At 47.3% G+C, this 19,657-nt stretch overlaps 4 protein-coding genes across 10 annotated transcripts; 1 reads left to right on the top strand and 3 right to left on the bottom strand.

The window, feature by feature from the left end:
* Nucleotides 1-651: 651 nt before the first annotated feature.
* On the bottom strand, nt 652-5,553 carry LOC119221674 (insulin receptor substrate 1-like). Its single transcript, XM_037477695.2, has 6 exons — nt 4,787-5,553; nt 3,598-4,039; nt 3,177-3,399; nt 2,608-2,857; nt 1,906-2,524; nt 652-1,542 (listed from the first exon to the last, which is right to left on the bottom strand). Exons 2-6 carry the CDS (start codon nt 3,909-3,911, stop codon nt 1,221-1,223), a joined length of 1,728 nt encoding a protein of 575 aa, XP_037333592.2. The 5' UTR covers nt 3,912-4,039; nt 4,787-5,553; the 3' UTR covers nt 652-1,220.
* Nucleotides 5,554-5,729: 176 nt separating this feature from the next.
* On the top strand, nt 5,730-9,306 carry LOC119221752 (uncharacterized). Of its 3 annotated transcripts, none has more exons than XR_005120710.2 (11): nt 5,730-6,146; nt 6,591-6,737; nt 6,831-6,956; nt 7,054-7,208; nt 7,295-7,388; nt 7,474-7,578; nt 7,676-7,794; nt 7,887-7,907; nt 8,001-8,027; nt 8,113-8,163; nt 8,242-9,306. XR_005120710.2 is itself a non-coding variant. In XM_037477821.2 (11 exons), exons 1-11 carry the CDS (start codon nt 6,071-6,073, stop codon nt 8,259-8,261), a joined length of 840 nt encoding a protein of 279 aa, XP_037333718.2. In that variant the 5' UTR covers nt 5,731-6,070; the 3' UTR covers nt 8,262-9,306. The 3 variants fall into 3 exon arrangements, 2 of the variants coding, with proteins under 2 accessions (XP_037333718.2, XP_037333711.2); XM_037477821.2 differs by having other exon boundaries at nt 5,731-6,146; nt 7,298-7,388; nt 7,676-7,696; XM_037477814.2 differs by having other exon boundaries at nt 5,735-6,146; nt 7,676-7,696.
* Nucleotides 9,307-10,414: 1,108 nt separating this feature from the next.
* Nucleotides 10,415-15,107, bottom strand: slc19a1 (solute carrier family 19 member 1). 5 transcript variants are annotated; one of them, XM_037477708.2, is made up of 7 exons: nt 14,883-15,107; nt 14,003-14,082; nt 13,518-13,903; nt 12,185-12,962; nt 11,435-11,627; nt 11,197-11,338; nt 10,415-10,998 (listed from the first exon to the last, which is right to left on the bottom strand). In XM_037477708.2, the coding sequence occupies exons 2-7, from the start codon at nt 14,031-14,033 to the stop codon at nt 10,801-10,803; spliced, it is 1,728 nt and encodes a 575-aa protein (XP_037333605.2). In that variant the 5' UTR covers nt 14,034-14,082; nt 14,883-15,107; the 3' UTR covers nt 10,415-10,800. The 5 variants fall into 5 exon arrangements, with proteins under 5 accessions (XP_037333605.2, XP_037333627.2, XP_037333611.2 ...); XM_037477730.2 differs by having other exon boundaries at nt 14,023-14,082; XM_037477714.2 differs by lacking the exon at nt 14,883-15,107 and adding an exon at nt 14,302-14,875.
* Nucleotides 15,108-15,583: 476 nt separating this feature from the next.
* On the bottom strand, nt 15,584-19,333 carry LOC119218178 (C-X-C chemokine receptor type 2-like). Its single transcript, XM_062561463.1, has 2 exons — nt 17,453-19,333; nt 15,584-17,046 (listed from the first exon to the last, which is right to left on the bottom strand). The coding sequence occupies exon 2, from the start codon at nt 17,042-17,044 to the stop codon at nt 15,986-15,988; it is 1,059 nt and encodes a 352-aa protein (XP_062417447.1). The 5' UTR covers nt 17,045-17,046; nt 17,453-19,333; the 3' UTR covers nt 15,584-15,985.
* Nucleotides 19,334-19,657: the final 324 nt, after the last annotated feature.

Genomic DNA, 19,657 nt, shown 5'->3' with positions numbered 1-19,657 from the left:
AGTGACTCAGAACAGAACTCGTGCTCACTGCAGTACTGGTCCAGACAGGAGACCTGAGGGACAGCAGCTACACAGACACATGGGCACAACAGGAAGTAAAATCCTTCAAGTCAAAAAGTCCTGTCATGTAGTCTCCATAAATACTCCACTGGTCCTGGAACAGTTCAAGTTTTTATTGGAAGATTGGAAAGTCACTTCTTAGACAGAGGTGATACATGAACATGTGACGATCCATTCTACATTTAGTAAAAAGATGTATTAGACAACATCACCTGGTTATCGAGTCAGAAAAGGCTTCACATCACTAAAACAGAGCGTCAACACGAGGGAACAATACTACTGATGAAATAGATTTAAATGTAAATGTTTTAAATCAATATTGAACTTTAGACTGTTGCGGTTTACAGGGGTTTCTTTTGCAGGTCCACCTGTACTCACCTTGAAGTCCTCATCTCGTCTGCTGCTCCTCACCCAAAACCTTGTCTTTTTTCTCTGAGAACCAACAAAGGCGACCACACCACACCATCGTTCATCGGAGCTGTCAGGATCTGGTTTAACTTATGAATCCTCAACTCCTAAATTAAATTATTTATATACATATTACAAGTCAAGATACTTGTAAGACAAGGCTGACTTTTTCATCTCATTGAAGAAGGAATGTGACCCCGACAAAACTCTCCAGTATCTGCTCCCTTCATAATAAATGTAAATCCACCATCAAGAGAAAGTCCATGAGGTGGATAGTTAAAGTTAAAAGTGTTTGTAAAACACATGTAAAGAGAACTATTCCCAAAATGAACAACGTTTCAGTGTTGACTGAGTTGGTCCCGTTAGGACAGAATCACAAAGACGACACAAGACTCCACACAGCAAAGGAAAAGCAGTAAATTCTGCTTAAATTCTTTGTTTCTTATGTATGCTTTTATACTGATCAACGAAGGGCTTAAGAAACATTTGCTTTCACAGGACTTTATTCTTTTAATTATTTCATAACAGTGAAAGTGCTTCAACCACAATCCAAGGCCCAATGTAATCCACACTGAAAGAGGAAAGGCAAAGAAAATGTAGAAAAAGGGAAAACTGAAACAAAACATTCAGTGAATTTACAGACAATATATTCATTACATTCTGCATTTAATATAAATCCCGTAGATTGAAAATTTAAATCAATTATTCTTTCATACGTTGGTGTAACTATAACATCACCAGCAAAACGATCATCACAACGACTCAGTCTGCGTCCTCAGGCAGGACGGCAGACACAGAGACAGCCGCCATCTTCCACCTGATCGGTCTGAGGCCGCTCGGCTAGCCCGGCCCGGCCCGGCCTGGTCTGGTCCACTTTGGACGAAGGGAGTCGTCACGGCAGACGGCTCAGCACTCCTCACAGCTTCCTGTGGTTGGCTGGAGCAGCTGATGCTCCTCTCTGATTGGCCGGCTCCCGTCTCTGGCTGTTGGCCCGAGGTCAGAAGCCGGCGTGGAGGACTGGGCTCGTTGGTCCGACGATGCCACGCGTGCAGAGAGGAGCTGTCGAAGGTGAAGCTAAAAACAGATGAAGAGTAGGAAAAGGTGTGGCTGGAAATGGATTTAACAAAACCTCCAAGTTCATTGTGGATATTTAAAAGTAGAGTTTCCTGCATTTAGAATGACCACCAAACATTTCCTGTTGCAATGTTTCACAGCTGATCAGAGAGCTAAGAAGCAAGTAAAGTCAGTTTTATTTTTACAGCCCAAAATAACAGCTTTGTAAAACATTTATAATATTACAGAGGAGCAGAAAGGCCTTTGACACTAAATTCTAGAGGAAGTGTTTGGCTTGACATTATAAAGTCTTAAAGTCTGAGTATTGATGGAAACCGACATGATATCAATTATGAATAAAGTGTTGAGTTTGCATTGACTCACCTGTCGAATGACGTCTGGAGGGAAGACGAGGGGGAGGGAGGGCGAGGTTGTGCGTTGTGCTTTTGGGGGCTCGCCATCGTCACATAGTCATCCTGAGACAGCGCAGGTGAACCGTGGCCCCCTGGTGGTGACATCATCATGTAACCTAGACGCTGCACCTCGCCTGGCTCCCAGCTCCCACTGCGGCGGTCCCCCGTCGCCATGGCAGCTCCTTCGGGGTCGCCATCCCTCCCTTGGTCCACTGGGACGAGCTGGTCCGTCTCCATTTCCACGTAGCCTTCGGACTCAGACGTGGAGCTCCGAGGGGACCCGAGAGGGCCGAGGTGGGAGGCGGAGCTCCGAGGGGACCCAGGCTGCGTTTGGTGTGGTTTGTCGGGCTCGAGGTGACATTCGGGGCGACTCGTCTGGGTTCCAGGGTTCCTGAGGAGCGGACCAGCACCGGTCGGTCTCACCTTCGCCGCCTTGTCTCTGTATTTGGGTCGGCAGCGCTTGGAAGCCAGGAGGGCCTGAAGCTGACTGTGGGTGGAGGCTGGTGAGCGGCTGAAGTCGGGAAGAGCTCGCAGCGCCCTGACCGTCTCAATGACCACCTCGTGAATGTGATGGGCGAAGGCCGGGTTCCCTGTGCAGAGCAGACACAGAGGTCAGGCTCCTGTGGCGAGGCACGACTTAGTGATACGGGCACAACTTTGATTTCGTATTCACCTTGGTCTCTTGCCCCCATCCAGATTTCTCCGGGCCCATTTGGTGCCGACCTGCCGAGCTCCAAGTAGAAGGAGCCGTCCAAGTGACCAAAGCGCCTGACACTGAGCAGCGGGATTGTGAGCGACGGCAAGTCGCCGCACGCCGTCACTCGGACCAGGACGAGAGACGCGGCTGTGAGGCAGAGACGGCTCTCCCCGGCCAGAGACTTGGTACAGCCCAGACCTGTGGACCTCACTGTGACGGGCCACACCTGAGAACGGGGCAGAGGACAGGTATTTAGATCTGGTGAAGAGCTGGGAGCATCTCAAAGTAAGGAACTCTTGTTTGGTTTCGTTTGAGGGGCCCTTTAGAAAACCTCTCATTCACAAGCCGGCCTGGTTCTCCTCCTCCAGGGCCTCCCATATGTCCCCTAAAATGTATTTGGAGGCCATCAAAACTTTCGGTTCTCTAAATGTTAAAAGCTTTCTGGTGGATTTATTATCAGAATACATGAACCCTCTTTGGCTTAGTAGGAGTAACAGAGGTGACTGTAAGGGGGGGGAGACAAAACATTAAAAATCAACTCTGACCTCTCTGAAGGAAGCAGCGGAGGGCAGGGTGCAATACCCATCATCCTCTTCCACACGCTCTTCCTCCATCAGTTTCCTAATGGCCAGGTACCAGGCTTCTTGTTCCCACTGGTCCTCCGCCAGCAGCACCATGGTCTGATCCTTGGCATACAGCGCCACCGTGGAGCCTTTGCTGGAACTGCCACTCCGACTCACACCGAGACAGCACCTCAGGTACATCACCCTGCGGGGGGGGGGGGGGGGGGGGGGGACATCAGCCCCCACAGTGAATCAAACACAATCAAAAGGTCTGTTAACTTCTACGGCTTATTGCCTGCTCCAGAGTTTCTATAAACAATAACTTGTCTACATTTAGCTAATCGCACGAGTCTACATGAATCCCCTTGAAAACCTTGAACTGGTTCAAGTCGCCTGGACCTACCCCAGCTTGCTCGAGCCAAACAGCGCAGCTTTACCAGCAGACCTCTCCTGGTTCTTGTACCACTCGAGTCGGCCCGGCCCGGTGTGACTTCCTGCTCTCAGGACAAAATATCTTCTGTGGCTGCGGTCCAGCATGCCGAGGTAACCCCGTTTCACCACGTCGCTGTGTGGCCCGCGGGGGGTCACGAGGGGGCCGGTCAGAAGGCCCACAGCGAGGGAGGTGTTGCTGCTGCAGAAGAGTTCCTCGTAGGGACGAGATGGAGGACTCGACTGAAGCTCATCCTGGTGCTGCTGAGAATCCGGGTCCTGCTCCATCTGACGAGCCGTCACCCAGGGAGACCTCGGAGGGGATTCAGGTGGTGGCCATGTTTGGGTGGAGCTGCAGCAGGGAGATGACGGAGAAGAGCTGGGTGCAGGATGAGATCTCACTAGGTTGTGTCCTTCTGCAATTCATTCAAAGATGAACACGTGGAAAATGCACACAGGAATTAAAATAAGAGATTGGATCATTTATACCTTGCTTTAAAAAGATGAACCCCCAAAAATAAATATATAACAGCTGATTTTATCAGATGAACTTAATGTTTCTCCTTTGAAAACCAATATATTTGTTCATTTATTAAAACTGGTTATATTAGGAAAGTGTAAAATGAGCCCCGGCAGAGGGAGACAAACCATATTTACATGATTCAGATTGAATATTACCTTCACCTCATCCAACAATACCCACAAGTGTTAATACTTCAGGCCATGAATAATCCCCCCAAATATGTAATTATAAATAAATGAACGGCAGCCTGAAGACACCCCGGAATACATTTATAGTGCAACCACAGTGGTTTAGTTTAAATACTTTCTCGAGCACAATTGACCAACATTACACTATTTTTCATTCATTTCATAGATTTACAAAATGAGTTATTTTGGTGTCGATTTAAAAGGGTTAAAATGCTGTATTACGTAGTAAATATGTGATTAAAATAAGAATAAATCAATACTCATCAAATCGAAGTATATTTTTAGTTATTGTATTAACGGAACGAAGGGGAAACAATGGGCACACCGGAAACTACCAGCAGCGGATTATCATTAACATCAATAAACTAATTAACGCTAGCATTGTTAGCTCGTCAGCTAGCTGGGTCGCTTTTCCCACCACATTTAAGTCAAAACGTTTAATTAAAACTCACCGTAAACCGTCCGAAGTACAAACACGTGGACACACGCAGCGCGTCTCCGGTGTTGAATTCCAGGCTGTCGGTAAAAGTCCAACAACGACTCCTGAACTTATGTCCTGAGTTTAACGGGACTCGTTTGAGCCGTTCGCGCGCTCAGGTGTTACAGCCGTTCTGCGCGGTCGTGCGCGTACGCCGCGGGAGCGCGCACCGCGTGCAGCGCAAACCAGGCCTGACGACCCGTATTTAGTGTAGAACCGGTTCAACCTTCTCTGTGGAGTTCGTCCACAACGATCTGGACGTCTATGTGTTATTAGACTTCCTCGCGTTGCATTGAAACCATGTTTATGATGTTTAAGATTGATCTTCTCATGTTTATAACGATGAGGAACTATGTGTTGTTTTGGCCTTGGTTTTTAGCATTACAGACCTTATAACAAACTTAAATGATCAAATGCAAGCAAAGAAAAGTTGGAAAAAGAGCTACATTTTTTGGAAGGAAATTAAAAAATCTGTCGGTAACCAATAAAAGATGATAAATATTTAAACCATAACCGTAACCTGTGTTTTTTTTCAAAAAAGAATGCTTGTAACCAAACGACGTCAACATAAATGGAAAGAAAAATGAAGACGGTGGAAATAAAAAACAATAAAACAATAACATCGGAATAACAGCAGTGCCTTCACAGCAGTAAGCTCTCGCAGACATTTCAAATCCATTATAAAGACATGTTGTTGCATATCAAAGGCAATAATAAAAGAAATGATGCATTCTGCACTTATTGCAACCATGCCGTTCTTCAGATTACGCAATGGTGATGTAATTGGAGCATAAAATGGAGTCTCTTTGTTTTTATGTCAGTAAACGTTTTCTGACTGCAGTAACCACCTCTGGACGCTGGGAGGCGGAATAGTGCCGTTTTCTGTGCTTTATGTGTACGCATTTAATATTTGTGTCCAAAAGTTGTTCCAGAGTAGGCTTAACTAACTATGTCCGTGGTTAGGTTCGGGTCCGTTCTGCAGTGAGCATGGAGAGGTCCGGACGCGTGTGTCCACGGTGTCTTCGTGGACGTCCCGCTGGAGGCGGAGACACCGGGGACCTGCTCCAGTGGCTTCGCCTTCACTTTCGCTCCCAGCTCCCTCCGTCAGTTTCTACTTCACGCGAGCGAACCGCGCCTTAAACACCTACGGGTTTTTTTCTTGTTGTTTACCTTATTATTATTTTTAACTTTTAAATGGACGTCATGTCAACTCCCGGTCCAAACAGAAGCGGATAAAGCGACAGCTGAACCGAGGACGATGCGGCCGACTGAGACGCCCCCGGGAGCGGCCGGTTTCATGTGCGCTTTGCTGGCCGCGGTGTGCGCGGGCTCCGGTGAGCATGCACGTTTCACACGCTTCGAAGTGAGTTAGTGTCGCACTGCCGCGTGTTCCCGCTGACGTGTTCCACCCGGCGTGACCCGGCACGGCGCGGGGGCAGGTATTCGCAGCAGGGTTTTATTATGGCGAAGTACAAGGAAACACAGGACAACATATGCAGGGGCGTGGTAGTTGGGTTAGGGTTAGGGTACAATGGCATGTGTAGGGGGCCCACTGACATTGAGAGTATACAGGGCCGCTGAACATATGCATGTTTGAAGTAGCCTATAATAGAAAGTACAATACAATAGTTAGGAGTAAAATACAATGCAGTATAAATGTAACAATGAGGAGAGAGTTAGGAGTACAATATAAGAGAGTAGAAGTACGTAACATTTAGGAGTACAATTGAAAAGATGGGAGTACAATAGAGACGAGTAGCTTGTTTTTGCCCCTGCAGAGATCACAGTCTACAGGAAGCCGGGCGATGAAGTCGTTCTCAACCCGGGTGTCTTCTCCGTGCCCTCCAGCATCCAGTGGAAACGGGGTGACCACCTGGTCGCCCTGTGGGACGGAGAAGACACCGAAATTTTTCGTCAGTTCCGAGGTAGGCCGAGTCAGGTGTGAGCTTTTTGATGGGGGTTCTTGTCAGGTTCCCTTGGAGGCCCCTCTCCTGACCCTCTCCCGGGTCTGTTGGCAGCTCGCGGTAGCCTGAACACTTCGAGTGGAGAGATGACGATCACGGGACTGACTCGAAACGAAAGCGGCGTATACAAATCGGAAATAAGCGGGTTGATCGGTTCGACAATTCACCTCATCGTCATCCGTAAGCGACTGAATTCCATACGTAGTGACGTTAGACACCAGAGCACGTCGTACACACGCGCGCACACACACACACACACATGCGTTCTTGTATCCAGCCCCCGTCCCCAAGCCCACGGTCAGCCAACGGTGCGACAGCGAGAGGACCTCCTGCACGCTGCGCTGTGACGGAGACGCCGCGGACGCCGCACCCGTCAACTACACGTGGACTCCGGGGGACGCGGCTGCATCCAAGGAGCTACGCCTCACCAAGGTACCCCCCCCACCCCCCTCCCCGGCTTTTCTCACCGCCGAGCGTGCGTGGCGAGTGGTATTAAGTGCGCGCCGCTCTGCTTGAAGGAGGGCAGCTCGGGTGTGCGGGAGTTCCGCTGCGAGCTGCGGAACCCGGTGAGCCGGGAGAGCAGCGACCCCGCGCCCAACCCGTTCTCCACAGGTGGGTCACCGAGCACGCTGGAGACGTGCACACTTTTAACCCCCGCCCCGCCGCACCCCTAACGAGCCTGCCTGTCGTTGCTTAGCACCCGGAGGAGGAGGAGGACCGAACTTCTGGACGGGGGCCGTGGTGTTCGGCGTCCTGCTGGTCCCCGTGCTGCTGCTGCTCGCCGCTCACAGATGCGTGACGGGTGAGAGCGGCTTCTTTCGTTTCCCATTGTTTTCCGTCTTTGCACTTTATGTTTGTAACGACGAGAGCGTTAACCATTGTGTCGTCATTTCCTCTAGGAACGTGGTTCTTCCAAAAAAGTAAGGCATCGCTCAAAGCAAGAGATTGAGCCCAAATACCCCCCTTTTTCACAGAGTTTACAAACAAGGCATTGTGGGAAATGTAGGATGTTGGCGCAGTACGTACGGTCGAGGCGAGTCACATTTTACAGTGTGAAAGTTGTTCCTTGGTGACATAGTTCTAAGATCTACTGTAATCCTCTCCCTGCAGCATCCATGCCGTGGGAGCCAAGTTAGTACATTTCATTATTAACTTTTGTACCTTTGCTTCTTCTTCTTCTTGTGTTTTCTGTTAATATGACCTTCCTGTCTCCCTCCATCGCAGATTTCTGGAGGAAGCACGAGAGGCCGCGTGAGTTTCAGTCCGTTTTGATCTATTCTTGATTTCCCCGTTGACATCGTGATGAAAGAGTCTGTGTTCATACATGAAACAACAGCTGGGTCTGCATCCAACGGCACGGCTGTGCAAGAGAACGGGCACTCAGACGGTAAGGGAAACAACACATGCATATATATTTATCATACACAATTTCATCTCACCTATCATACACTTTCTCATGCGGCAGAGGAGACCCCGTTGTCATAGGCAACAGAGGGACGCCAGGTCACATGTGAGGCGGAAAGCACGACCACCTGCAGATAAATCCCTCCAAGAATGGAACCCTCGAGGAAAAATGAGCTGTCATCTGAAAGAAATAGAATTTGTGCTGCTTGCTTTTAAAAAAAACGAATATGTGGTTGATGCCGTTGCTATGTGCTGCCAGGAGGGGGGGCGGAGGGGGGGTGGGAGGCTACCTTATGTAAGAAGGGAAATTTTAAAGCAGAGTGCACTGTTGTGTTACCTGGTTTTAAATTCTAGACAATAGCATGAAGCTCTGGGAATTTGACCTGTTCCGACCCCCCCCCCCTCCCACCACACCCTCAAGCTCATTCAAATGGGGAGATGGGGGGGGGGGGGTCTACCTTATAGAAGAAGGGAAATATTAAAGCAAAGTGCACTGTTCTGTTACCTGGTTTTAAATTCTAGACAATAGCAGGAAGCCCTGGGAATTTGACCTGTCCCGACCCCCCCCCCCCCCCTCCCACCACACCCTCCCAGTACCTCCAGCTCAGGCGGAGGTCAGAAGAAGTCACTCGGCTGCTCTTCCTCTGCGATTCGCGTTTTGTCATCGCGTGTTTAATAACTTCCTGTTTTCCATTAACTGGTGATTTTGTGTTCTGAAGGACTGAGGTGTTTTTGCACTACAGGTGTCCTTAGTTTAGTTTGTTGATGTTGTTAAATACTTACCGTAGTACAACTTATCTGAAAGATTTTAAAGATGAAATCCACTGACATCTGTTTCATTGCATAAAAGGCGCCGTTATTCATTAGCTAGTATTGTGGCATCAAACATTTTGGGATTTTAAATGGTAACATTTGTTTTAACATGATGCTAAAAGAGAGATAATGGTCTGTACTGAAGTAACGTGTGAAAAGCAGAATGATTCAATGTTCTATTTGTAACCGTGTTTCCCCATCTTACCCTTGGTTCATTAATCAGCAGTTTTATCCCATGCTGTCACTAGAAATGACCTTCATGAATGACATGTTTTTTCATGGAAATACATTCAATAAAAGCACTGAATATTTACTTTTCTTCAGTCATTCTCCAGCAGCCAAATGAAGGAGTTTAACCACAGCGAGTGGCCTCACTTCCCCAAAGAGCTCATTAATTTGGAGGATGAGAAACAGTTTACGATCAAACTATTGGATGTCAGAATTTAGGTTTAAAAAGATTTCACATTTTCATTGCCATTGTAATATATACTGTAGAAATGGTTGCTTAATAGAAGGCCCTCAGACAGAGAAGGAGCTCCTCGTCTCAGTCACTGCTTTCCTTTCCTTCTCCTCTTAGAAAGGTTTCATCAGATCAACACCGAGCGTCTTAAAAAGCTTTCATCACGTCTCCGTTCGGCTGAATAAACACTCGACGAGCCGAGTGAGAAAAGCACATCAGAGGCCTCTTCGTGCGGAGTGCAGCTGATCAAACAGGTCACAGTTTAGACCCGGTTCTTGAGGAACCAGATGATTTACCAGATGTTTTAGAGTGTCAGAGAAAAGATTGCTGGTGTTGTTTGATCCAAACTATTTATTTGTGAATACAAAATAAACATGTAATTAACGTCAGTGTCTTTCTACAGCATTCAGACGGATTCACAGGTGCATCATGCAAGTATTAAGAAAATACCAAAATATGAATATAAAACCTCAAAACGTAGCCACTGTGGTGAAAGAATAACTACTAGTTTGTACCTTAGTTCCTGTTGCATCGGGTACCACTGCATTCCTATGTCGACTCGGTCAAAGAGGCCTATTAGAAGCACAAGGACGTGTCTCCAAGCTTCCTGGGGACTAACTGAAGTTACAGAGGACATAGAATTATGGGCAATTCTATTGACTGGTGCTTTGTAGTTAATCCTACTCGGCTGCATCTTCAGCCGCTTGATGATCAAGTTCAGTGATGTGCATTTGGACTCATTGCCAATTAGCAGTGTCTAAATCAATTGCACGTGATTCCTTCAAAGCAGCGCGATCGGCAGCTTGTTTCAATGGATCAAACAAGGAGAATTAAAAATACTACGATGCTGAAGCTTCTTCATTTCAGAGCATTCCAGCAGCAACAAAATCATTTCCTCTAAAATGCCGCGTAAAATCGGCAGTTTCCAGCTTCACATGAACTGAATAAAAAAAAAAATTCAATTCGATTATCGATACCGAAATGTCATACTCTGATTATGAAAATCATAACTGATTTATCGATACAGAAAGTAAACCGTGTACTGAACAACAGTCCTAGCCCTGTGAGGTCACAACAGGTGTGAAACACATCACAAATTAGTACGCTAAAGGAATACAAACAGGTGCTCTGCTCCGCCATTACACCCATGGTCACATCCGGATCCCACAGACTGACAGCCGTCTCTACGGGGGGGGGAGGGGCATAACCGGCGCAGTGCAGCAGAAGAGGCACTTCTATGGTTGTGGTTCTGTGGTTCAAGGCTGAGCAGCTGGTGTGTGTGTGTGTGTGTGTGTGTGTGTGTGTGTGTGTGTGTGTGTGGTCGGCGAGGAGCAGTTTATGGGCTCGTCACTGCGCTTTGGCCCCGCTGCCGTTGGAAAGGGGCTCGGCCTCGGCGGCAACGGGGCGGAGCTCGGTGGAGGCCACCGGCAGGTCGTCCCCGCCGCCTCCTCGCCGCTGGTTTCTATAGTGACGGACGATGACCACGGCAGCACAGACGAAGTAGACGACGGTGAGGATGGTGTAGTAGATGAAGTACACTAGGAACTGGAAGAAAGAAAGAAAAATAAATAACTGAAGCAGGAGAAATAAAATTGAAAATTCATATCGCTAAGCATTTGGCCTTTTAAGTCTCCTAAAATATTCGGTAACAATTCTATTTTCTAATGTCTCGCTTCTAAATGATCATTTTGAAATGATTAAGTGATCAGAACATCCCCCCGATGGGCACAGGCACAACCGCACCTGAGCGTGCACGTCCAAGCCCAGGCCCCTCCGGTCAGAGAAGATCAGGTTGATGATGCTCTTCAGGATGGTCCCCAGAAAAGTGTTGATTCCGAACACCAAGGCGCACAGCTCCTTGGTCAGCGACGAGGCGATCTGGAAACTACGGAGGGACGGCACGGTGACCACCACAGAGCAGAGGGACGAGGACACCGCTGTGTCCCTTTTCTACTGTAGATGTTTAAATCAAAAGACTCACGTGGCAATCGGCACCAGAAACTGGTAGAAGCCTCTGAAGAGCACGTAGGCCATGTAGCACACCCAGATGTTGTCCGTGGTGCCCATGAGCAGCAGCAGACCCGCCTGCAGCGCCGTGATGGCGGCGATGACCAGCTCGGACCACACGTCCCAGCGGATCTTCACGTAGCCGGCGGCGAAGGAAGTCAGCGCGCCTGTCGGAAGACGCACATCGATCAGAGCGCCGCTGCAGAAACTCTTGGTTTTGTTATTTTGATATCGTCCCTTTGTGGGAATAAACTATGAGTAAAGTTATGTAACCGCAGTCACGTGAAGGGAGTTTGCTTACGTTAGAACTTAGGTGTGACTGAAACAAACTGCCGCCTTTGGACTTTGATTAAAGGGCTGTGACGTAATAAAAAGTGGCGTGACAGAAAGGAAAAGGCCGTTCTCACTCTGCACAGTTTGCAATAATGATGCTTAATATTTGCACTTTGTCAAAAGGGTTCTTTCATTCAGTCACAGGAAGTTAGAACTAACTGGTATTTGGTCTCTTTCACCCAAAACAGTGTTTTATACCGAAGCAACCATTAAATGTGCTGATCGGTGTAATCCATGCTGTGGTTTTCCTAACACAACATGTCTGATCTTACTGATCCTAGATTAAGACGTATTTGGTCTTTCAGACAAACAGAGGAGTGTAATTTACGACACGATGACATCCTAAACACCATGAACACACTAAACTACTGTAGCTCCAGAAATGTCTCACTCAGCAGGGTAGAAGCTGCCTCCACTCCCCCGTTGTAAACGTTCTTGTTCTCAGTGGCCGGATAGACTTTGTTCCACAGGATGTGAACGTAGAACAGCACCAGGTAGTACCCGGTGGAGTTGAACACCCACCACAGGGACCAGAGCCTCAGGTTGGGCCTCCTCGCCACATTTCTCACCTCCAGCAGCATCTGCACAAAAACAGAGTCCCTCCAGCACGGGGAGGGGCCCGCCGCCGGGGACGCGGCGCCCTCCTTCGGGTTCATCCTGTCCAGCTCCGATCGGGCGGCCAGTGCGGCCGCCTCCTTCTGCTCCCGGAGCCGCGCCCGGTTGAAGAACAGCGAGCGCTTGGGCCAGGGCAGGCACGCGGAGAGCGTGAGCCCGAAGCTGACGAAGCCCAGCGACACGGCGCTGAGGGTGTAGAAGCTGACCTCCCCAAAGCTGATGAGAAGCTGGCCCAGCACCGAGCTGGTGAACACCCCCAGGAGGACGGCGGAGCGCGAGTACCCGGCCACGCGCTGGTACAGGGCCGGGCTGACCAGGGAGAAGATGTAGGAGGAGTAGGCCACGCGGCAGGCCATGGTGATGCCGTAGAAGAACTCCATGAACTGCATCTCCAGGAGGCCCGTGCACAGCAGCAGAATGAGCCAGATCACCACCTGGCTCACGCCCTGGATGACGAGGACCGGCTTGTAGCGCAGCAGGTCCGTCAGCAGGAAGGCCGGCACCAGCACCACCATGTAGGAGTAGGTCAGCACAGGCGTGATCTCGTTGGTCACCTGGGAAGCGACACGTCGGGTTCATTAGGAGTTTTATCGACTTATCATGACCCAAGCTCATGTTTTAATCATGAAATCAATATGAAGACAACATCTTTCATCGTACAACAGTTGTAGCGGAGAAGCAATGCAATATGATGCATCGTATGAAACAGTTATTGCAAAGTTAGTACAAACTATTCATTAAAGTTAAACTATCAACATTTCAACATTTTCTGCTCTCTGAAAGTCACCCTTGATCAAAATGATCAGTATAAGAGAAATGAACTCAATCTACAAAATCACTTTCTTAGGCTGGTTTGCCAGCTGTTCCTCACAAACCTTTTACACTGACCCACTTTGGAGGAATGTGAACTTTGACCACTGTAAGAGGGATCAGCAAACTCTCCCGGGGACATTCGTTCCACTGTGTTACGACTTCTTATAGGTTACCTTTTAGCCTGATGTGGGAGCTGGGGTACAACTCTGCAAACGTCTCTCTGTTTTTGGTCAATAATTGCATTTGTTGGACCCGGATGCCTGAACCAACAGCTGCAGCCTGATGACACCACTAACCTGTTCCCTGGTTAAGTTCTTCTCGGGGCTGAGTAGATAGGGTGTGATGAAGGGCTCACCGGGCTTTATCGACGCCATAAACCCGTAGAAACACAAGAAAATCACGGCCCCCTTCCACTTAGTGGGCTCCTCGGCCTCCCCCGAGGGACCGTCGGGGGGAGACGGACCCTGGGACGCGACCATCTCCACGTCTGCGTCGCCGTGTCCTCCGCCGTCCTCCTCCCGATCCGTCTCCTTCTCGCCCTCTGATCGCTCCCGGCTTCCCGCGGCGTCATCCGAGGTCATGGCCATGGTGCGAGCGGGGCCACTCTGTGAGGCGGAGGGAAACTTTTCCTGCACGGTCAAATCACCATGTGAGGATTTGTTTTTGTTTTTGTTTTCACTTCCTGCTCGAGACGAGAAAACAAAAACAAAAAAAACGATGCTTTCAATCCAACTCCGTCTCCACGTCAGAGAGCCCAGACGCGGGGGGGGGGGAAACTAACTTAATAGACGGGACGATGACCTTTGCTCCATTTTTCTGACAGCGTGCTATCCAGCAGCCGGGTCCAGGGTCATTGTTAACCTGAAAAGACAACAATGTTGGGAGTTAGACTAACACGGTGCAGTGTTCAGACAGCGGACCACAGAGAGAGTCTGGCTTGTTTTCTACTGTCGCAGATTAAATCACTGCTTCGAACTCAAGCTGGGCTTCAATTGTCAACAATTACAATACATCTCTGGCAGGTTTTTTGCGATATAGGTTTTCCTTTGAGACGAAAATATGAGAAATGGCAGAAAATACCTCTCACAAGTTTCATGACCCTAAACTAGAGTATTTGTATTGTTTGATCATACAATATTTTGAAGAAATCAAAGCAAATTTAAAATGAGAAATATTGCGCCTAGTTTGAAATAAGTGAAACCCGCCTGCGGATTGAATCACACGCCCCGAGTAAAGTCACGGGACATTTAGACTATTTTAATGTAAATAACAGACACAAGCCCCTCGTTGTGTTGCCGCTGTTGGCATACCAGAGACACAATGACTGCTTGGTTAGCTGCCAACGTCCTAAACCGGTCGGGTTGTTACGTCACAACGACCCGCACACGATCGCCACACAGCAGCGACGTTTGGACACGTGTGCGACGTGAGCCCGAGTTAGCTGAGCTAGCTTGCTAACGGTACGTGCGATTTAAAAGTAATACTAGAGATTAAGGCACTCGCGTCGGTTTTATTTGTCTGGAAATGACACTATTCAAAGAAAGCCGCTGACAGCACGAGTAACGCGCACGACACGCTGGCCTTCTGCTATGAAAGCACCGACTCATCATTTATCATTTTCGGGCACGAGAAACCGGGTTAACGGTGGATGCAGAACTCACCTCGTGAAAGTGATCACCAGCAGAGCTTCGCCCGCTCACTTCCCACATCGCTCCTCTCTCGTCGCGTTGCCTTCTGGGAAATGTAGTTCCGCCGCTTTGTCGGCGCTTGCAAAACAAACTGAACTGATTTAACAATAATTTCATGTTTGTATTTTATAAGGTAATTTAGTCATATACCGCACGCATAATGATGAGAAAAACAACATTAGTTTTTCATGTCATATCACATGCAGAACATATACGATTGCATACTTTCATAATGTCATCTATTATTTTTATTAGTTTAAAGAAGAAAGTTTCCGATATTGTTTTACCTGTTTCGGTCACAGATTTACAGTCCCATTACTATAAGAATTGGACCAGCAATATAAGACATTTTACTTCAAAGGAAATGTAAATTACAGTCATATTTGGCAACTATAATCAAGATGGCTTCATTAAGAGGCGTTAAATTATTATAAGCAAAACAGTCTGACCGTCTTCATTAGCATATACATTTTTGCCAGTTGTCATGAGTTTATTTTGATCTCATAAACCTCGTATACGGCTGTTTTCATGGTGCCTTGATTGGGAAAAGCCAGAGTGTGAAATTGATCCATTTTCAGCATTATATATTGAGGATAGTGTGTCACAATTCTTTGCCGTTGTCCAAAACTGAATTGGTTCGGATTGAAGTTGAAATCAGCCAATGCAGCAAAAACTTGAAATGTGTATAGCATTTGCACTTTAATTAAAAATAGTGAAAGTAGCAGTATTTACAGTGTATACAAACTTTGTAGCAGGTATAAATGAAGACAGAAATATATTTCACACTCAATAAATGCAGACCGAGATTCTTGGATTAAAGGCACTAAAAAGCACATCAAGAATAAAAATACTGTTAAATTCATCAGCAAAATGAACTGAGACTCCATCAAAGCAGAGAATGGAAATCCAAAGGGTTTCATAGTGGACGAAGACAACAGAACAGTCGAAAGAGGGCAGCAGTTCACCACAATTCAAAAGTACAGAATTAGAACCATGACAAGGATCTACTGACTTTGATTTAGTTTACCCAGCAAAAAGAGACGATGATTAAAAATACGTGAGGCGATATCTAAGTCTCAGAGGAGAGCTCCGTTGCCTTCTGAAGTCTGAGACGTCGACCTGCTGAACCGCGACCCCGAAGCTCTCTCCTGCCCGGCTCTCCTCCGAACAAGCCGCATCATTTTGCTCCTGAACTTCTCCCCCACGAACGCGTAGAGGACCGGGTTGATGCAGCTGTGGAACAGCGCCAGCCCGTGGGTTGCGGTCAAAGCCCCGCTCACGGATGTCCTCACGGAACAGTCGTGCTGGATCACGTCGGCCCTCAGGAGCGTGTCCACCATTATGGTTATGTGGTACGGCGTCCAGCACAGCAGAAACACCGTCACCACGGCGATGATCACCTTCATGGCCCGGTGCTTGCGGAAACCGCGGGTGCGCAGCAGCCTCGTGATGGTGACGCTGTAGCAGATTACCATGACGACCAACGGGAGGAAGAAGCCCAAAATGTGGCGGAACCCGCGAATAACAGTTCTCCAGGAGGTGGCGCTGCCGAGGTCGAAGATCTCGCCGCAAATGATCCTCTCCGCGGCCCTCGGCTCAGAGACGCCGTTGAAGAGCGCGGGCAGAGCGAGGGCCAAACCGAGGCCCCACACCGTCGCACACAGAAACCGGCTGCACATCCACTGGCGGCTCCGGTGACTCACGCTGGCGCGCACGATCATCAGGTAGCGGTCGACGCTGATGCAGGTGAGGAAGAGGATGCTGGTGTAGAAGTTCGCCTCGAAGACGAGGCTGAGGAACTTGCACAGGAAGTCTTCGAAGACCCATCCCTGTATCAGGTTTACAGCCGAGCATGGGATGGTTAAGGCCATCAGAAAGTCGGATATTGTCAGGTGAAACAAGTACACATCCGATGGGGTCAGGGCCTGTTTGCTGGTGCCGACCACCCACCCCACCAACAGGTTCCCTGGTATCGCCAGTAAAAAGATGATTATGAGGAGGACGCAAAGGATCTTAGCTGCAGCAGGCGGCATCCGTTGTAGATCACACGACAACGTCTTTGGATCCACAATGTAGGGCGTGAGATTATCGTAGCTGGTCAAGTTCAGATCCTCATAGTTAAAGATGTACGACATGACTGTGGGTGGGAAGTATATTGATACATTATACCAGATAATGCTGCACAAATACATTTAAAAATAAGATAATAAGGGAGCAGGCGGTGCCTTAATTTTCAAATTTGAGGCTGCTAAATTTGTGTTTTTGAAAAGCTTTGAAAAGTTTTCTTAGACATTTGGGCACAAGGGTAATTATTAAAACAGAGAAACAGTAGTACAAGTAGAGAATCGTACTTCATCCACGATGAGCCGTTGGTCATACCTAACCCCCGGGTGTGTCAATCTGAGCAAGGGCGTTTCTGTCATTCAATTTGACTGCTTTGCACCAAAAAGATTGGGTTATTCTGTTTTTCAAAAGTCACATAATCTCCTTTTAGTTTCTTTTTAGTTCCGGCCCTAAATGAATGTACTAGTTTATGCGCTCACCTTTTTCTTTTTGATGTGGCTTCCCCTCCAGATCACAACGACTCAACACCCAAAGTCATGTGCACATGAGCATCCCTCTAAATGTGCTACAATACATGTTTTTCATGGCAAGTTGACCCAATTTCCTGTGTCCTTCCCCAATATGTTGTTACACCGTTGCTACACCATTGCACAATGTTGGGTAAACAGGGGCGTTTGGTAAAGTGTTTTTAAAAAACAGCAGGTCAGGATGTCAGCTGTGAGACTTTCTGGAAATTACACATTTGTTCTCATTCTTGCTGTTCCAAGCATATCAGTGGCCAAAAGTAATAAGTTACCACTCATATACGGTTGTTGAGACCTCCGAGGATGCGGAGAAACCTGATTGCAAATGACTAATAACAGGGCACGAAAGCTAATAGGAATCCGTCCCTGTCACTCGTCCTCTGCCAAATGATAATGTACAGCCAAAGACGTGTCCTCTTCCTCCCCTTTGTCCCCGTCAATCAGCTGCGACACACTATAATCAACATGGACGTGCTCCACGGCTGTCATCCTTTCATTTGAGATGCGAAGGCGCCATGGCACCAAAGACCAGCATTGTTGATCAGTCTCGGTTAACGTGGAAGTCCCCCAACGAGATTGGCCTGTTCTTGGTTTCTGTATAATTTTAAAAAAAGATAAGGAGGAACTTGGCAAAGTTGTGACTGTTGTTTGAAAGCTGAGGTACTGTGCCAAGATGTGCGTGTCCTTCTTGTGTTGATCCAAGGGAAATATTGGTCGGCTCGTCGAGATGTGTGTTTGAAGCTTCTAAGTGAGCCCAAGGAACATGACAGTCCCCCAACGAGATAGGCCTGTTATTGGTTTCTGTGTAATTTAAAAAAATGTAAAGTGGTGCCAAGATGTGTGTGTCCTTCTTGTGTTGGTCTAAGGGAAGTATTGGTCGGCTCGTTGAGATGTTGGTCTCTGAATCAGTGTTGGGAGGGTCCCTGCAAAATATAAGGCTGTAATTCCTTTATTTAAAGGCTTTGGTTGGAATTTAGTTTAGAGTGTGATAACACAATAACACTTTTTATGAGTTTTCTCTTTGAATACAGGGTCGGCTTTGTGCCCTCACCCTGCTGTCGCCGCCATGATGTCGTCTCATCTGTTTGTTTCTCTATAATAGTTTGAACAATATTGAAATGCTCCACTAATAGTAAAACTTCTGCATTCAGAATCCTCCGCAGGTAAAAGTACAAAAAATGCCATCAGCTAAATTAAGTGAAATGACTCATTCAGCAGGTGTGACTTTTATAGTATCATTAATGTTGTTTTTAAATTGTTAATACTCATGCATGAACCACCAATACAAGTGTCCTTTTACTGTGGCAGCTGGTGCCGGGGACACACGTTTTAACTATACTTGACAGTTTCCTTATCGTAGGCTACAATATACCGTAAATCGAAGGTGCGGTGAGAAAATAATAAAGAATTGTTCTAGTACACAATTTTGTATTCATTGACATAGGGGGTCATTTTGCGCTGTTTACAGTCTAAATCAAACCACCTGAGGAGTTTGACTGGAGATTTCTACAATGGAACAAATAATGACAACCATCGGTGACTGAACTGCATTCCTACATTACAAGATAACTACGTGTTTGTTTATCTTTGCACGTTTACGACACAGCTGTTCTTTTATTACATTCTTTGAACTTCTTCTTTTTAAAATAAGGACTGTGTTTGTCCCGAAAGAATTTAACACACGTTTTTTTTGGAGAATTCTTGTAAATCTACTGAGGTATACATTTGCATTTTCCACACATCATAATTATCCTGTCAAAGAGAACATTCCGCCCACCATGAAATGTCTTTGTATGTCCAACGTACTTGGCAAGTAAATGTTCCTGGTTCTGATTTCGATTTGAACCGCATTGGATCAGTCAAATCAAAAGAACCAAATAACAAGTGGGGCTTGTTATAACAAGTGGGGCGTGTTATTTGGGGCTACTGGGCTCTCTGGGAATCTGGGTGACTGGGGCAGTGACTTTTTTGGATGGTAATTCAGACTTCATGGTTTTACCCTTGAAAGTATGAAATAACAGATATCTAAATGATGCCTAATGGATTGATTCTATGTTTATTTATGTGGGGTCCCATAAGAGTTGAGTGAATTGGTCAATTTAAAACCCATCGTACATATTCAAACACTCCAGAGACCTATGCTGCATAGTTACAGTGGGT

Source organism: Pungitius pungitius, chromosome 3 (assembly GCF_949316345.1).
Source record: "Pungitius pungitius chromosome 3, fPunPun2.1, whole genome shotgun sequence".
Lineage (NCBI taxonomy): Eukaryota > Metazoa > Chordata > Actinopteri > Perciformes > Gasterosteidae > Pungitius > Pungitius pungitius.
Note: the sequence above shows the minus strand (reverse complement) of the source record. Positions and strands in the feature narration are given on the sequence as shown.